The sequence below is a fragment of the Cygnus olor genome, chromosome 2 (assembly GCF_009769625.2).
Source record: "Cygnus olor isolate bCygOlo1 chromosome 2, bCygOlo1.pri.v2, whole genome shotgun sequence".
NCBI lineage: Eukaryota > Metazoa > Chordata > Aves > Anseriformes > Anatidae > Cygnus > Cygnus olor.
The window spans coordinates 121,345,600-121,362,893 of record NC_049170.1 but is presented as its reverse complement, the minus strand read 5'-3'; the positions used below and the strand labels follow the sequence as shown (position 1 = coordinate 121,362,893).

The 17,294-nt window shown below is 37.3% G+C and overlaps 1 protein-coding gene across 4 annotated transcripts in view; it reads left to right on the top strand.

The window, feature by feature from the left end:
- TOX (thymocyte selection associated high mobility group box) overlaps nucleotides 1-17,294 on the top strand; it is a 222,723-nt gene that overhangs the window by 172,207 nt on the left and 33,222 nt on the right. For 3 of the 4 annotated variants that reach the window (XM_040545646.1, XM_040545648.1, XM_040545647.1), the window contains exons 4-5: nucleotides 4,470-4,748; nucleotides 11,044-11,274. In XM_040545646.1, coding sequence (XP_040401580.1) covers nucleotides 4,470-4,748; nucleotides 11,044-11,274 — 510 coding nt within the window. The remainder of the gene's footprint in view (nucleotides 1-4,469; nucleotides 4,749-11,043; nucleotides 11,275-17,294) is intronic. The other variant, XM_040545649.1, reaches the window with a different exon arrangement.

The window sequence follows — 17,294 nt, the reverse complement described above, 5'->3', positions numbered from 1 at the left end:
GATGATATGGCTGTGTTCTGCATAGCATGATGGGGAGAATGATGGTCTGATGTTTAAAGCACTTTAGTTTTGTTCTTACTACCTTAGGAGCTTTGAACAGGGTATTAGGAGTTTGTTTTCAGCCAGATATCAAATGAACTGTTCTGGTAGTGCACTATGTGACTATTAGGTAGGTTATTGGTACACACCTCAGAATTAGATGCTTTTACTATGTCTTTTAACTTGCAGTCAAACACTTACATGGGTGGATGCTCAGTTTCTGCTTATAAGTGAAATGCAAACATTAAAAAAAAAATATAGCTATGTAAAGAAATGTATCATAGCTTCCCCATTAGTAAAACCAATATAGAACCAGGCATGTTCTAATGCTGAATACAACACAAGTTGTGAAACATTGAATTGACAGATGGAGAATGATATTAAAGTTCCAGATATTATCATTATTACCTCATCAGAGAGGCCATTGAAGGTGTCAGTTTAAGAATGTCCTTATCCTCTGTAGCACACAAATTCTGTAACTTTGTTCTTCCATTTGGCATTCTGCCATTCAACAGGATTTATATTCAGCTTTGTATTCAGCAGAGTGTTTGCAATATTGCTTCTGCATACTGAATATGGCTCCAGCACAGCCACACACTGCTGGGCTTTGTAAAACTCCATCTGGAAGAACAAGCAATAGGAAGCTTCTGATTTTGAAGTAGTTTATAAGGAATTGGTCATACTCTGCTTCTAATGTTTACAGAGAATGTTTATGATCAGTGCCACTGTTCTCTCAGTGACAAGGTCATCACACCGTTTGAAACAGCGGCATACTGTCACACTACAGTGGCAGTGGAAGTATGTGGTTTTCATTGCTGGGACTGTTCTTGAAGTCAACAGAGAAGATGGAACAGTTCTTGAAGTCTGTTGATTCCTTAGAAACCTGAAGATTCAACATCACGTGCTTTCCACATTATAACATTTCACAGCTGATGTGGTCGGCTGCCTGTTCTTACTCAAGTTTCCATTTTCTTAGACAATCCCATTGTTTCCCTAGGAAGGGTCATGATTTGGGAAGGCTCTGCAGTGCATGGCAAAGAGAGGCGAGACAGAAATCTCATCTGCAGATGCAGAGCCATGTTGATCCTCCTTGCTGAGGGCCACAGGTCTGTGCATGAATGACACTGGCATGTTCCCAGCCAGCTCACACTTTTCTCTGCATGCAGGTACCTTAGATGACAGTTTCTGGCTTAGCATCTAAAAGGAAATGTGTACTTTTAAGCAAGCTGTCGCCATCCTACTTACTCCTGGTTTTGTAAAGGTAGACTGGTATTCATCAAATTTAAAAGTTCAAAAGACAAGCTGAATCATAATGAAAAGAAAAATACCGTTTTTTCTACTGCACCACCCCTTTTGCAGTCCTCAGAATTTCCTTAGTAAAGGGTTCTCTTGCAAATATGTATATATGTATTTTGTGTGGGGATATGTCCAAAACTGTCCAGTTGTTGTCACGGTATCTGAAAACAGTGTATGTTCAATGCTGGAGTTAAAACTGGACACAGATTATTTAAAAATATATGTTGTTTAAAGATGACAGACAGAATGCTCTGCAGTACCTATCTGATAATATTTGAAATTCATATAAATAGTTTTTAATGAAGGAGAGAGTGTTCGAAAAATAACAAATTTATTGTATTTTGCTTGGGAAAAAGTAATTAAAATTATAACTTTTGCCCTGCTTTCAATGAGACAGATACTTGGCATATTCATTCAGAAGACTGAAACAGTTTTCAGGAGTTTCAGATAGTGCTCATTTCCATTCCAGAGTTCATAAAATAATTTGGATACACATTCACATAATCACAGAATCACAGAAAGGCTAAGGTTGGAAGGGACCTCTGGAGGTCATCTGGTCCAACCCCTGCTCAAGCAGGGGCACCCAGAGAAGGTTGCCCAGGACCATGTCCAGGTGGCTTTTGAAGATCTCCAAGGAGGGAGACTCCACAGCCTCTCTGGGAAACCTGTACCAGTGCTCCACCACCAGCACAGTAAAGAAGTGCTTCCAGATGTTTAGATGGAACCTTCCATGTTCCAGTTTGTGCCCATTGCCTCTTGTCCTGGCACTGCGCACAAACTGGAACAAAGCCTGGCTCCATCCTCTTTGCACCCTCCCTTCAGGTAACTACAGACATTGATGAGATTCCCCCCAACCTTCCTCTTCTCCAGTCCCAGCTCTCTCAGCCTCTCTGCATAGGAGTGGTGCCCCAGTCCCTCAGTCATCTTTGTGGCCCTTAGATGGACTCCCTCCAGTATACCCAGGTGTCTCTTTACTGGGGATCCCAAAACTGGATGAAATACTCCAGGTGTGGCCTCCCCAGTGCTGAACAGCAGGGAAGGACCATATCCCTCAACCTGCAGGCAACACTATGCCTAAAGCAAAATCTCCTGGGAGGGTACTGAGCCACGCTGGGTGTTGCATGCAGCAGATGGGGTGACCGGGGTGCTTTCAGAGGTGCCTCTCTCCCCCAACTCACCAGGGACCCGGAACCCCTCCCGTCTCTGCTGGCGCCAGGCCACACGGCAGCTGGCGAGCGCCATTAGGAGAGGGCCTGGGGGCGGCCTGCCTTCCCGCTCACCCCCACCAACTGCTATTCATTGAAACAGCTGGATCCGGGGAGATGGGGAGGAGGAGTAGTTAGAGCTTTATGGACACAACTGCTTTGGTGTGGATTGTCTGCTAGAGGCAGCGATAATGATAGCTTTCAAGGCTAATATGTTTGACTAGAAGGGGAGCTGGTACTGGAGGGAAGGGAACAAGTCAGTAGCAATCTTTAAACGTATGAATGACTGTCAGGATTCAAATTTCAGCCTTCAATTGATTTCATACACTGCTCTGTCTCTCCTCTCCAGTGCTTTAGTAGTCATTAAGTGAACTTGAACGTGTTTGTATTGATAACCCTTTTTTACCAAAAGCTATGAATTTCTGAAGCAATATAAATACAGGTATAATTGTGATGTCACGTTGGCAGAATGTATTCCAAATACTTCTCAGAGATACAGATACATTTAAAGTGGTAAGTATTCCAGAACTAATGCTATTATTAGTTTGATTTACTGCTAGCCAGTCAGCCTTATAAAAATCAATCCCTAAGCTCATAAAATATCTCCCTAAAATTTGTAATTTTTTACTCTCTCAGTAATAAGAGGAAAGGTGAAGTTACAGGTTTATCTTTTCTTTCTCTGTGCCTTGCTGGTTGAAAGGTATCTCACAGATTGCTCTGATATATATGGGAGTGTGTATGAGAGAGAGATAGGTTATGGAAGTCACGAGATATAAGTAGTTTAAAAAAAAAAAAAAAGAGCCATCTTTAGATGTTTTGGATGACAAGTCTAACAAAGACTGTCAGTAGAATAAATGTGGCTATGTTAATACATTGAACCATTAACATGTGTCCTTATCATAATGGAACTTATACAAAGGTAGTTGCTGTCAGATTCCACTTGATACGTATGGCATGTTTGTCTGATGCACTGAACGACAACTATATCTATTTCATTTCAGCTTTGAATTGACACTTCAATTTTAAATCACCCACATAACACCTTAGCTTAACTCTGAGCTTCTCCTTGATACTCTTTGTTTTTTGTCATTTTCAGTATGAGTATACTGAAAAGGCGTTATAGGCAATCTGCTGTAGTGTGCGTGTATGGCACATTTGACCTCTGGACAAGAATGGAGTTTCATCCTCCAATGCTTTTAATTCTTATCCTTGCAGAGACTGAATTTGTTGCTTGAATTAAAATAGTATGTCTTGTTAATGCTGAGAAGCGGTGACCCACATAGCACAATGGATTCATTTGTCAATCCTGCAACTTACGAGCTTTCTGGTCATATATGTCTCAGCAGCAAATCAACTCAGAAATCATTTAATCAGTCTATCAATGGATCCTTTCTGTCAGTAGTCTGAAACCTTAACTTTTCGGTATCTCATTGGGCAGCAGCAGGCAAAACAGATAAAAAAAATACTAGATATTCCAAATCTGAAAACTCCAGCTTTCAAATTCACAGCTTGAATACAAACGAATCTTAAGAAGTAGGATCCGGAAATAGCCTTGAATTTCGAGGATATTCATGTTCTGATCTGGCTCTAAACTTCAGAATGCAAACCTGCCCCCATTTGTTAGCATTTCTGAAACACTCAACACACAGTTACAGAAAGCAGTGCCCTTTTGTTCCCCCTATAAAGAAACAAGCTTTCAGTGCTTTTTGCAATTCCCACAGGCTGAGGCTACAGCCTGAATAGTTTATAACAGCCAGTGTTATGCAAATGTCAATCATATCCTATTCTGTTTATTTCCAGTATTTATATGTTTATTTAAGTACTTGCCATTTCTTTTAAGCCTTGTATAGCCAATCAGGCCAACAGCGGTCTAAAAGAACAGAACACTTTATTAGTGATATGCTTAATGCAGTTTTTTTCCTCTTGTAGATGCAAGATTTACGGAATACAGAAGGAGCCCAGTATAGTTCCCATCCTCAGATGGCAACCATGAGGCCAAGGGTTCAACCTGCAGATATTAGGCAGCCAGGAATGATGCAGCATGGGCAGCTGACTACTATTAACCAGTCCCAGCTCAGTGCACAGCTTGGTTTGAATATGGGTGGAAACAATGTTCCTCACAACTCACCCTCTCCACCTGGAAGCAAATCTGCAACTCCTTCACCATCCAGTTCAGTCCATGAAGATGAAGGAGAAGATAGCTCTAAGGTAGGCTTAGATGCTAGGACTACTATGTAAATTATGGATATTTTTAGGACCTGCTAAATGAATTATATGGCCACAGTTACTAAGGTGATACTTTATACATTGTTGGTGGTTGACTGAAGTGAATAAAGGGTTATGAATACAGAACTTGTAGCTTCCAGTCAATTCTTCAGGCAGCTTGATAATTCTTAATCCATAATTCATAATTCTTCTTTGTGAGAGCAAACTGGAATCCTGTTAAGAAATAAAATCAAAAAATAAAATTAAAAAAAAAGAAAAAAGGGATAGCCTTTAGGACTTTTATATAAAAGTTGAGTTTTCTCACTTGCATAGAATGGATGTTTCCCAGTTAAAGATCAAGTTACTGCTATAAAATGTACGAATGGTGTGTACAATATGCTAGTCTTTTGCTAGTCTTTTCTACTTGGTCACAGAATGAGTAAACAGCACATCATAACAACCAGAACAGAAATAAACAAACTGAAAATCTTACCTTGAAAAACTTGAAGACTCATTATGCATTTATGCATTTGGAAGTGACAACACTCCAGCATGACACATTTAAGCTTCATTTTAGTGTTCCTACAAGTATAAAAGTAATAATTATCACTCAAATAATAAAATAACCTTTATTTAAATGATAAATGATAATTGACTTAGCACCTTTTATGCAAAAATCTCCCAAACTTCCCCAAATCCTGAACACATGCCCAGAAATAAGCCAGTATATCTTCATTTTGCAGACACAAAAGTTGAGATAAAAAAAGATTGGGACTTAACACAAAGTCATCCAATAAACCAGGCATATAGCATATTGAAATTGAGAACCTCTTAGCTCTATTTTATGGTCACTACAAAATAACAATTGTTATGCAGTAGTGAAGATGTTGTATCATGGCCATATCTTGTGGGGAAAAGCTGTAGACTTGCAAGGAATGTGAAGAAAATGCATTGTGAGTCACTGAGGAGGTATAATCCAGTCGAGAAATATAATTCTGATTTGTTTTCAAATTATATTGTTTTTCATGCCTCAAGCTATAAAACAATCTTATAATTGAAGACATATGTTTTACTGCATTTTAAATAAATTCAGATTTAAAGTTTTATTTCAGGTCTTTCCCCTAATTCCTCAAACTTTAGGTTTCAAAAATTACTGAATAATTCATACATTTTAAATGAGCACTTCGTTACTGAGGGAGATTTTAGAATACTACTATGTAAAAATAATTCCAGACAGCCATTACTTTTACAGAATAATTTATTTGCTACTCCATTTTCTTTGCTAGTACTTTTTGATGGGAATGTGCAAGATACTTTAAAGTTCTGGAGAAACACCCAATCAAATAATAGGTGTCCTTTTTTCTTTTATAAAATACTTCATCTATTTAACCCATATTTCTGATGTACTTTATCACTGCAACACTTCATGCTAGCAGAAGTGTAGGATTTTGACTTCATGCAGACAGTACACAAATGAAGACAATAATTTTAATAATAATCACTGATAATAATCACTGCAGACCAAGTACAACTTGGTCCTTTGTGGAAGACAGATTATATACTGTTCAACTTAAAAAAAAAAAAAGTTATTTTGGAAAACTCTTTAAAATCCTCTCATGCTCAATGTAAACAGAAAAAGATGAGAAAAGGCACAGAACAGAACATAAAATTGAGAAAAATAACTCAGTATGCAGAAGTTTATACATTGTCTTAAAATTTTTCAATAATCATAATTTCTGTTCAAACAGAAATGTTTTAAAGGATATTAAACTTGGTTAATAATGATGGAGAGCTTAAATTAGTTTCCAACTAATAGGGATTAAACTGTAAACTTTATGGCAGGTACATTATAACATACCTTTCATCTCTGGGATTTCTTACATCTTCCTGAAAATGGCTGAAGCTGGCCACAGTTGGATCTGAAGCAATAGTTCCACTGTAGTTCCCTCCATAAAGACAAGAGATTTTGAATAATTGGCATAAAAAGCTAGTGTAATGTTATAGTTTATTATTTAAACCCCTCTGCTGTGTATCTTTCTGTTACACCGCTCTCCCTGGAAGCTGCTAATGCATTCATGGATAGAGATACTTAGGATAAACCAGCTTGCTATGGAGATCCTTTTCCACAGCCACAATGTATTAAATTTTCTCAGCTCTGCTTTGGAGGGATATGTGAGGTTTCTTCTCACTGCAGAAATTCTCCTCCTAGTGAAAGGTACTGGATGTGGACAGGAAGACGTAGAGCAGTCATTGTGTCCCTTGTGAGAACCTCTGTCTTTTACCTGAATATATATAACTTCGGTAAAACTTAAGTTTTTTCTTTTTTCTATAAACAGTCGTGTAGATGTGTGATACTACTTAATAAATCAGGGCTAGAACTCATTATTCTGTATTTGAATAGAAGTGCACATTGCAGTCTTGTGGAAGCTGCTGTATCTCACCACATTTGAACAGCTTCATGAAGTTAGTAAGATGTTCCTGCTATGAGGACTGTGTAAAAAACAGATCACTGTGAATTCACCTTATCATTAATATCACTAGTGACACTCTGCTATTTAGCAAGCAAGAGAAGATGTTTGCCACTGTACAAACATTGATCAAAAAGACAACATACATTTTCAAATGGAATAGATCTCCATCATCTCAAAGTCAGATGACCTCTGTTAGTTTCTGTTATCTAAATGCCCAGCCTTACAAGCGAAAGAGAAACCACTGGTTCTTTGATAGCAGATTTGGTAGCAAAATCCCTAACAACTATATCTACTTCTATCTAGAGAAAAAATAAAGAAATCTCAGTGTCCTGTTCATGTTTACATGAATTTATAAAATGTGTTGACAGAAGGTATGAGCAAATGTATGTTTGGACTAGAAATATAATTGTATTCCTACTGAACCACTAATTTCTATGCAGGTAGGAAATGGCCATTTCAGCTACATTTCAGTACATATTCCAAATGCCAGTAATGAGGAAACTTTACAAACTGATGTAATTGTTCATATGTTGAGCTTCCAGGAAGTTCATTCTATGGTAAATATTCAAATTGCTCAAAACCCAGTCCAATGTACACAAAACTAATGGCAGCAGCTGCTAAATATTTTTGGCTGTACTTGTTCTAATAAAGGCTGTTTCACATAGGCATCTTGGACTTTGAATTGTACATATACCCTCTAGCACAAAAATAGGATAGGAACTGCATTATAGAGAGCTCAGTTGTCCTAGATGGTGTTGCTCTAAAAGCAGGACAGCTGAGGCTGCTTGACCATAAGATTAATCATAACAGTACCATGAATATAAGGCTGTATATATACACTGTCAGAAAGTGGCCTATGTCCATAGAAATATGAACTGTAGTCTTTGACCAATTATATTGTTTGTGCAAGTAGTATACATCCCTAAGTCTCCTTAATTCCAAATGTAATATGTGGGACTATAGTAAGAAGAAGAAAAAAGGGAGAACTTAAAAATCAGTAGTTGTAAGTAACTCAGAAAACATTATAAACAAAGTGACCACTTACCACATGCTTTATTCCAAACACCTAAACACTGGAATATTACAGTTATGTAATTCTTGTCATTTTTCATACTGTTGGATTGCTAAACATGTATCTGGTTATTGCCAAGCATAATTGTGAAATGCTGGAAGCATTATTGGTTTGCAAATATGTATTTCTTCATAGATGGATAACAGGGTTTTCTTCCATGCTCATTTGAATATCACTTATGAGAGATTTTCGAATAATGTAGTTTAGAGGAAGGATAGCGAGAGGACTGCAAGTAGCAAGAATTAACTAACAGAAACACGATTACTAAAGAACTGCTGCAACATATTCTCTTTATGTGGTAGAGGTTTTACAATATTTACTTTATATGATAAGAGTTATAAGTAGAATTCTATGTTGTCTGTTCAGCCTATTATGCAGATGGTGCTTGATTAAAATCTATTTTAAACTACAGCGATTACTGCAAGATAGTGTGCATAAAACAGCTCTCTTAGCTCCATTAAAGGCTTTGGTACTATTGCAGTTTATTTTAAATATGCTTATAGACATTTTCCAGCTTCTCAAGGGACATTTAGATATCAACGATGTGCCTTACTTGATAGTTTTAAATCCTACACTCGATATTCTTGTGATCTGTTATGTGTGCAACATGGTTAATGTACACTTCTTTAAAATGAAAGATTATTGCTTTCTTGTGATAAATAAGTTAAATACATCACCATAATTAAGCAATAAGCCATGACAGGAGGTGGATTACCATGAGCTAACTACACCTCCAGGGATTTTGAGGCACAAGTCTATGCCTAGCAGAGTATATGTTTTTTATTTTATTTCCCATCTGTCTCTGCTTTGGTGGTTAGAAGTAGGGTCTATGAAGCTGATAGAGTGATGAGAGCATAAGGTAGGCCATCATCTCAGCCATTTGCAAGGTTATTAGTACTGAAATTCTGGTATTCTTTTTATTTAGTTATTTTCATATAAGACAAACAAAATTTCCCCTGCGAGTACTCTCTTTTTAACAGTAGGTTTTTGAAGACTCTTGATCGTTCAGGTTAGAGAATAAGATTTTAGAGCCATTCTCGGAACGGTTTACCAAAAGGCTTCTTTACACAAGTCTCTGCAGCATATCACCTAGTTTAAGAGTAGTTTAAGTAATGTGGTATCCTAATAGACAAAGAACCAGTAAATTTCATTGTGAAAAAATACTTTGAAAAGGGGAAACCTTGACAAAGAATAAAGATAAAAACTTCTACTCTGGCCCCAATTACTGTCAAGCCTCCTTGCTTATGGAGTTTGCATAGAACTGCCTGAGGCCTTTAGAATGATATTGTCAAATTAACTAGGGAGACCTAGTTAATCACAATTTCTCTGGTAGTTTTAACTACTATTTAGCTGGCAGTTTGGGTACTCTGTAGAATGAAATGATAACAAGAGACTAAAAGTTGGATAAATTAATAATGGGTAGCACACTGCTTCTATTTCTCCATACTTTCTAAAATGATGCCAGGCTCCATGGCTATTAACTTTGTATTAAAGTTACAAAGTACCTACTGTAATGTAATGCCTAGGAAACAATCAACTTCATTTTCAAATTATGGCATCACGTTGTTCACATGTTTAATAAGCCACAGTGATCAGTTTTTTTCACTGCAGTCACCTCTGTCCGCTTGGGCACCACACAGTGAAGTATATAAGAAAAATACGAAAGGCTCAGATGGTGAATATTGTCATTTTCGTCATGTGGTTCTGCTGATTTGAATATCTCTGCTGTGTCACTTAATATGCATTATCAAAAAAAAAAAAAAAAAGCATGTGATGAAAGTCAGATCTGGTCAATTATGACTTCTGTGCTCTTGATCTTCTCATATGTCAAACTGCTTATGATGCACACAGTACACTGGACAAAACCAACAAGAGAAAAAAGCCACTGAGCCCTCTAGTAATATCACACATCAGTGCTACAGGTATAGTAAATCAAGTGATCTTATCAAGAGAAACAACGTAGCCATGGAGCTATGCTGAAGCATCTGAACAGTGTCCCCTTATGTCCCTTATGTGCATGTAAGTCACCTAGGAATGGAGGGTGCTGTCCTGATCAAGATCTCTGAGCTATTAAGTGGCAAATTGTTGTTGCCTGTAACACATTTGCACAAATACTCATGCACTATTTTATTCAAGTGGTACACACATACGCACATACACTGCTCTTCATATACCATTATACCATTCCTCTTTTCCTGTTCTCAGAAAATCAGGAATTTGCATTTACATAAGCAGAGGAAAAAACTATGCAGCTAAATCCAGATGGATCAGAACTGGTCCTCCAAAGGGTTCCAAACTGTCTATACTGGCAAAAATTTGTTTCTTCAGATTTTAATTAGAAGGTGTGCAGTAGTTTCTCTATACCTTGAACCATTTTATTCACAGTCTCATGACTGAGACTGAACTGGTGGTCAGGATGTAATGAAACGTCCTAGATTTACTGCATGTCGTAGCCATTAGTGATAAAATTTGGAAGAGGTAAAAAGATGACTACATGAGAGGATAACAATTATATGAAAGCAAAATATAAAGCCCTTTAAGGGGAAAAGTTACATAATCCAAACTGTTTATAGCAAATTTTATATAGGAGACTAAGTCAGATGGTGTCAACATTTGGATTATCAAATATGACAACTAAAATTGTGTTTTTGCATACAAAATCCGAATTCTGTGTATGTGTTACAGAAACTACAATGATGGATGGACTGAATTAAATTGGATTTTTTTATAGCACTTTTCTAATTTTATGTTACAGGTCAATGGAGGAGAGAAGAGACCTGCTTCAGATATGGGAAAGAAACCCAAAACTCCCAAAAAGAAGAAGAAGAAGGACCCAAATGAGCCACAAAAGCCTGTGTCTGCCTATGCATTATTCTTCCGAGACACTCAAGCAGCCATCAAGGGCCAAAACCCCAATGCTACTTTTGGCGAAGTCTCTAAAATTGTAGCTTCAATGTGGGACGGCTTAGGAGAAGAACAAAAACAGGTACAATATGTGCTGCAGCTCAGAGGCTTTGTTTCAGGAAAATGTTATCTGGGTCATCTAAGCACTCTAGGCAGCTTCTTTTGTTTGCAGGGATGAAATCTGAATATGTGCAATATTAGGAACATGGTTTAAAGAGACTAAGATAAGGAGAGTATTATTTCATTTCTTTTGTCAGTGCATGAAACCACTAAAAGAGTTTTTTAGTTGAGGGTGTGACAACAAACTTTTAGATGATGTTTGGTATTGGTTTATGCCGACGTCAGTGAGCCTAAGATTTCAGGGCAGGGCAGACAGGGCAGCATTGCCTTGTCTGTGACAGTGTGGTGTAGGAAGACATTGCCACCAAAAAATATATTCCTGTGCAGTAGGACCTGACATACATGTGAGCTCCCAATTGTTCCCCCAAATGCCATTCATCCTCTCTTTAGCAAACCATTGCTTTTCTGTTGTTATTGGTTTCATTTTTACTATCTGACAACAGAATGGATTGGATAGATAAAGAAATGGGAACTTTAAGAAAGATACAGGTGTGGAAGGAAAGGATATACTGAATGGGCATTATAATTGGATACAGGAGACCTGGGTGGGGATGGACAGGGAGTACTGGGAGTACTGGGAGTACTGGGACAAAAGTACCTGTCATTTATTCACACTGAACATACAATTATTACATAATTAATATAGTTAGTATGTCTAGCAATAAAAAGCAAAATAGTACTATGATTTTTTGTAGGTAAAGTAATTTGGGCTTGAAAAAAAAAAAAAAGGTTTTCTTCACTAATAACTGGAAGGTATATGCATGTCTAGTTGCCTGTCAAAGTAAAAGGGTAATAAGAATCCAGATTTGGCACTTACTCTGTCCAGTATGTACCCTGGCATAAGGTCAGCACTTGGAAGGTTTAGCTTGAGGAAGAGTAGCTTTCTATATCTAGGGATCAGAAATGTCACTTGGCCTGGTGCTTTAGGGACGTGGTTTGGTGATGGGACTTTGTAAGTCAGGGTGATGGTTGGGCTTGATTGACATGCAAATGATTCTAAGATTCTATGATTAAGGCTATTTTGTTGTGTTGTGTCTTCCTTCTACCATTTTCAGTATGTCCAACAAAGGCCAAGGTTACATCCTTGATCTGACAGGCTGTTTAGACCTTCCCAGTACAGAGGTTCTCTCATAGTTGAGCATTACTTTTTTGGGAATATGATGATGGATGTTCATTCTTAGAAAAAATTCAGAGTATGCTTTTTGTTAAGCTCACAAGCAAGAGGTTTTCATGCCATTCCTCCTTGACCTGCATACCTGCAAGCTGGCAGCAGGGATAGTGCTGAACCACACAAGTAGTAACCATTGCTCAGCAGACTACCCAAAAAGCAGTTCAAGAAGCAACATGCTACACCTGAGGTACTTAGCCAGGACCTCAGGCCAAAGCTAAGAGACTATAGTTTCTACCCTTAAGAAAGGTCCTTGGCCAGAATCACTCCCCATGTTTGAATCTGCATGCCCTAACACACCTAAGAATACTCCAAGTACTTAGATCTATATCTTGGACCCATCTTGTTTGCCTGTGGGATCACGTATCCAAACTTTTCCGAAATGGTGAAAGGCAAAGACCCGAACTTCTCAAGAAACTGTCTGTCTAGTTATCTCTCTCTAGTGGTGACACCAACCAGAAAAATTATTTCGCCAAATCTTGTGCCTGTTTTTTCTCCCCTGTTTTTCATAATGACCTAAATATGTGGCTGTTTCAGTGGTCACCATTTTTCTTTCCATAATTTTTGCTCTGCGTACAAAGCAGAAGACTTAAATTCATGCGTAACAGTCCAGCACCATATAATGGAGATCAAGCTAAACGAATACATATTTCCATGGAATTTGTCATTTTATGAGTACCAGAAGAAAGTTACCAGCCTTTCCATAGAATTTGGCTTAAGAAAAGTGCATAAAAAAAATAAAATAAAAATTCAGCTTTAACTTGGATTTCCTGTTCTGGTTGAAAGCAATAATTGAATAAGTCCCACAGTGGAACAGCAGAACACAGTTTATTTTCCTTATCTCAGTTGTCCTTAATTTAAGTTGAAACACAGGAGAATGATGTGTTGCAGAGTCCACATAACACATCCATGAAAAAATGGCTAAAACTGGATTTTTAAACCAATTATTCCAAGAGTTTGGTTAACATATCTTTGTTGCTCTTTGACTCATTTTGCCTATTCATTATCATCTATTAAGCACTTGTTAAAACTCCAGGCCCAAGCCCTTTCCAATCTAGCATTGTACAAAGAGAATAAAAGGTTTTTCCCTATTTCAACAAAACAAAAAAAAAAGTGATCCTATTTTCTAGAATAAATTTAAACTCATTCTTTATTCCATTAGGGATCTAATAGTACAAAGTAATGATTACAAGACATCTTAACTGACTAGATAGCCTGTATTTTAAAGGCCTAATTTTTCAGATCCAGAGCATTAGTAACTGTTATGAAACCTGTGTCTCTGGTAGGGAAATTGGACTCTAAAAATGCTAATGATTAATGCATTATTTGGAATTTTGCATTGAAGAAGCTTCAGAAACTCAAAAGTAGTTAACTAAAAAAACAAACACATCATTAGAGGAATACTTTATTGATGAATTATACTTGCCGGAAAAAAAAATCAATTATCATAAAGCTTCTGGCTTTTATGTTTTGGAAGAAAATACTTATTCTGGAATTTAAATAGAATTATATTTCCAAATTATTTTCCCTGAATTGGAACTCCTTTTACTATTTAAATAGTAAATATAAATGAATCAGAAAGTAGAACATAATGCAGCTATTGAGAAAGAAGAATAACCCTGTCTTTTTATGCCAAAATGAAATCTTCTCTGTTCTATGACCTGTGCCAGCTTTTTCTGAAATGCACAGAATTCTTCTTGTTTATCCCTGCAGATTGACCACAGAACCACAGAATAAGTAAATGTATTGAAACTCAGTACAGTAACAACCTGAGGGCAGTATATGTATGCTCAAGCCTTTGTAAAAAAATATATATATATTAACCTGACATATTAGATTGTAGTTTAAAAGGGTTTGTGCAAGAACCACGTATGTTTTTCAAACTGCAAAGAAACTAGGAAAATGTGGTTTGAGAAAATAGAATCTGAATGACAAAAAAGCTGCGTGTCTTGCTGAGGTTAGGGGGATTTATATTTAAAAGGTATCACACACTGATTCTCTTACTGTGCAAATCTTGCAATTTATTAGATTAAAGCATATAGCAGTGTACTTCCACTCTCATTTTACCGTATGAAGGCATTTATATTTTTGTGTCATATGCTATAACTGTTCCCATTAATTTCTGAGTATACAACCATTTTCAAACAACTCTGGTGTGTGTTTGTATTTTGTATGTCCAAACCTTTATACACAGAGAGCTCTAGGAATTAAAGGGGCTTATGATGTCATAGCTTTTTCTCAAATTCCGATTTGGGTACAATAATGACACATAATCAGAAGCAGGGACTGTGCATTTACCTTCATTTTTCACTGTGAATGTTTTCTAAAAGTGTTCTGATTAGTAAACCTGTGAATGGAAAGCAGCTGTAGCAGTAGTATGCTAGGATAAATTCTCCCCAGTGTTGTAGCCATAGCACAGGGACATTTTCAGTGGCTTTTCTAGATTCTCTCTTACTATCATGATCATTGTTTTCTCCTTAGTCAGTACTATTCTTCTGTGCATCCCTTTTTATAGCCTATTTATGTACATCATTGCCCTTTGCACACATTTTTACTGCAAAGGGGAGAAAAACAGCCCCCAGGGAAGAGGGTTCAGCATGCTAAATGGTCAAGTCTGTGGCTTTCAGACAGAATGCTGGTTCAAACTAGGTAAAAAGGCTACTTAGGTCATTTTCTGTCCTTAGATGAAAAAGGAGAGTCGTTTTAAATCAGTACCAGATGTGTGTGTACTAAATGAACCTTAGGTTTCTAATTGGAGACCTAGTAAAGCGGTAATATATGTGGCAAATTACAAACAAAATGTTCTTGTTTACATTAGTGTTAACTTTAAAACTTCAGCCAAAGACCTTAATAAATGTGCTATTATACTAAAAATGGAATTGAATGTCTATTCAACAAAATTAATCTCTGGTGTAGATTCAGTGATTTAACTGGAATTCTAGCAGGAATGAAGTTGGCCTTCTATGAACAGCTTAGTGTGTGCATGTACGTGTATATGTGTGAGCATGTGTTTCTGTGGGCTTACTTAAGTGTTGCACTGGCCTTGCATCAGGAAGAAGGATGGATTCACCTAAGGGGCCCAAAACTTAACGATCAGATGAAGCAGGCAAAGCGACTGTTTGAGTGCTGTAACATATGCCTTCTTTCAGGCTGCATAATTCATACACAATAATATTAGCTGCAACAGTTAGCTCAATAGTAACACCTCATTATTTTATCCCTCAGTATTTATTCCTATGTTTGACGCCTCATGAAATTACTGTTAATGTGTTTATATAAGGGCAGATCTGACACAAGTGGGAAGAATTTAATTTCCCACTCATTCTTTCCTGCTGATGTGTCCTCTTCCCCTGGTAGAAGTGGCAAGTGTAAATAGTTAATTTGCTTCAATTATGAGCCTGTCCTGCTAAATTAGAAGCAGCAGGAATATGAAGAGCCAGAATTATACTTATGAGGCAGCTGACAAATCCTTTGAGCTTACAAAATCAAATCATTTACTCCTCATTGGTGCTCAAAGACCCACTAGATAAAAGCTGCAGTTTATTCTTTAACATCTGATGGAACTTGGATTGTATGTTACCAATGCTTAAGTAAATTGAAGTCCTTGTGCATTAGTGTCAATGTTTCTGATGTTAGCATTTTCGTTATAACCCACAAGCTTTCAAGGGTTTCTATTTTGGTCAGTAAAAATAACCCAGACCGATTTGGGTATGAAAAATATCTGAGCATGTTTTATAAGTTTCTTTTTTGGGGAAGAGAACAGTGAAGTTTTGGCAGCACGCTCTCCAGTGCCAGGATGAATCAGGCAGATTGGGAGTAGCTTTAAAAGTAAGCTGGTGAACACTTCATGACTAAAATGCTGACACTTAGATATAGCATAACTCCTGGCATAACACCAGAGCTTCTCTTGTGGTATGAGACATGAGTCAGATACAAATGGATCTGAGATTGGTGTTTCAAGAGGCTTTGGTTCATCCTGGTCTCCAGGGACATGTAACGTCTCTCCTAGGGCACTACGCTGTGTCACTTGATGTCCCTTGATGTGACAAATAAGCTCATCCCATGGGAGTTATGGCATTCCTATTGCATGGCTTTGCATGTGGGGTGCCCAGAGTAAGGGCATCAGGAAGTTCAGGAGACTTCAGTGCATCTGTTGAGGTAGCTCCAGAGGCATATGCAGATCTCCAGGTCAAGGTAGCCAGTAACATTTTGAAAACATATTTTTTTTTTTCACTCTTATTTATGCTCATATACTCATGCAGATGCTTGTTTATCTACTTCTCATTCCCTCTATGGAAAGGACCTTTTTTTTTTTTTTTTTCTTTTTTATGTTTGTGCTAATGAAGTAATCTCCAAGGAATAACTTGAAACACTCGTAAGAGGATGAGAATGTACCTTCAATTTATTAGATAAACAACCACACAAGGTTTAAATTTAGCTTTGTTTTCTTTTTGTAAAAAAATAGGAAGCAAAGGCACATCTGTGTGTGCATACTGCCAAAGTGAATTACAGACAAAATGGATTCAGGAATAGGCACAACAGACAAAAACCTTACACATTCCCTCCTAGCTGCTTGCACAAGCAAAGTCACTCTTACAGTGTTGCACATTAGGCCTGTTTGGAGCTCCACTGTTTTTCTTGACAAATTCCTGTATTGAAATTGCACTGTGCACTCAGGAGGGGAAACCTTTTATATATATATATATATATTTAAAAAAATTATATATATAAAAAAAAGCTTTTAAAAAATGCAATAGGAACTGTTTCTTCTTACTCTATGTAAGCTAAAACAGCCTCTAGTCTGTTGGCTTCTG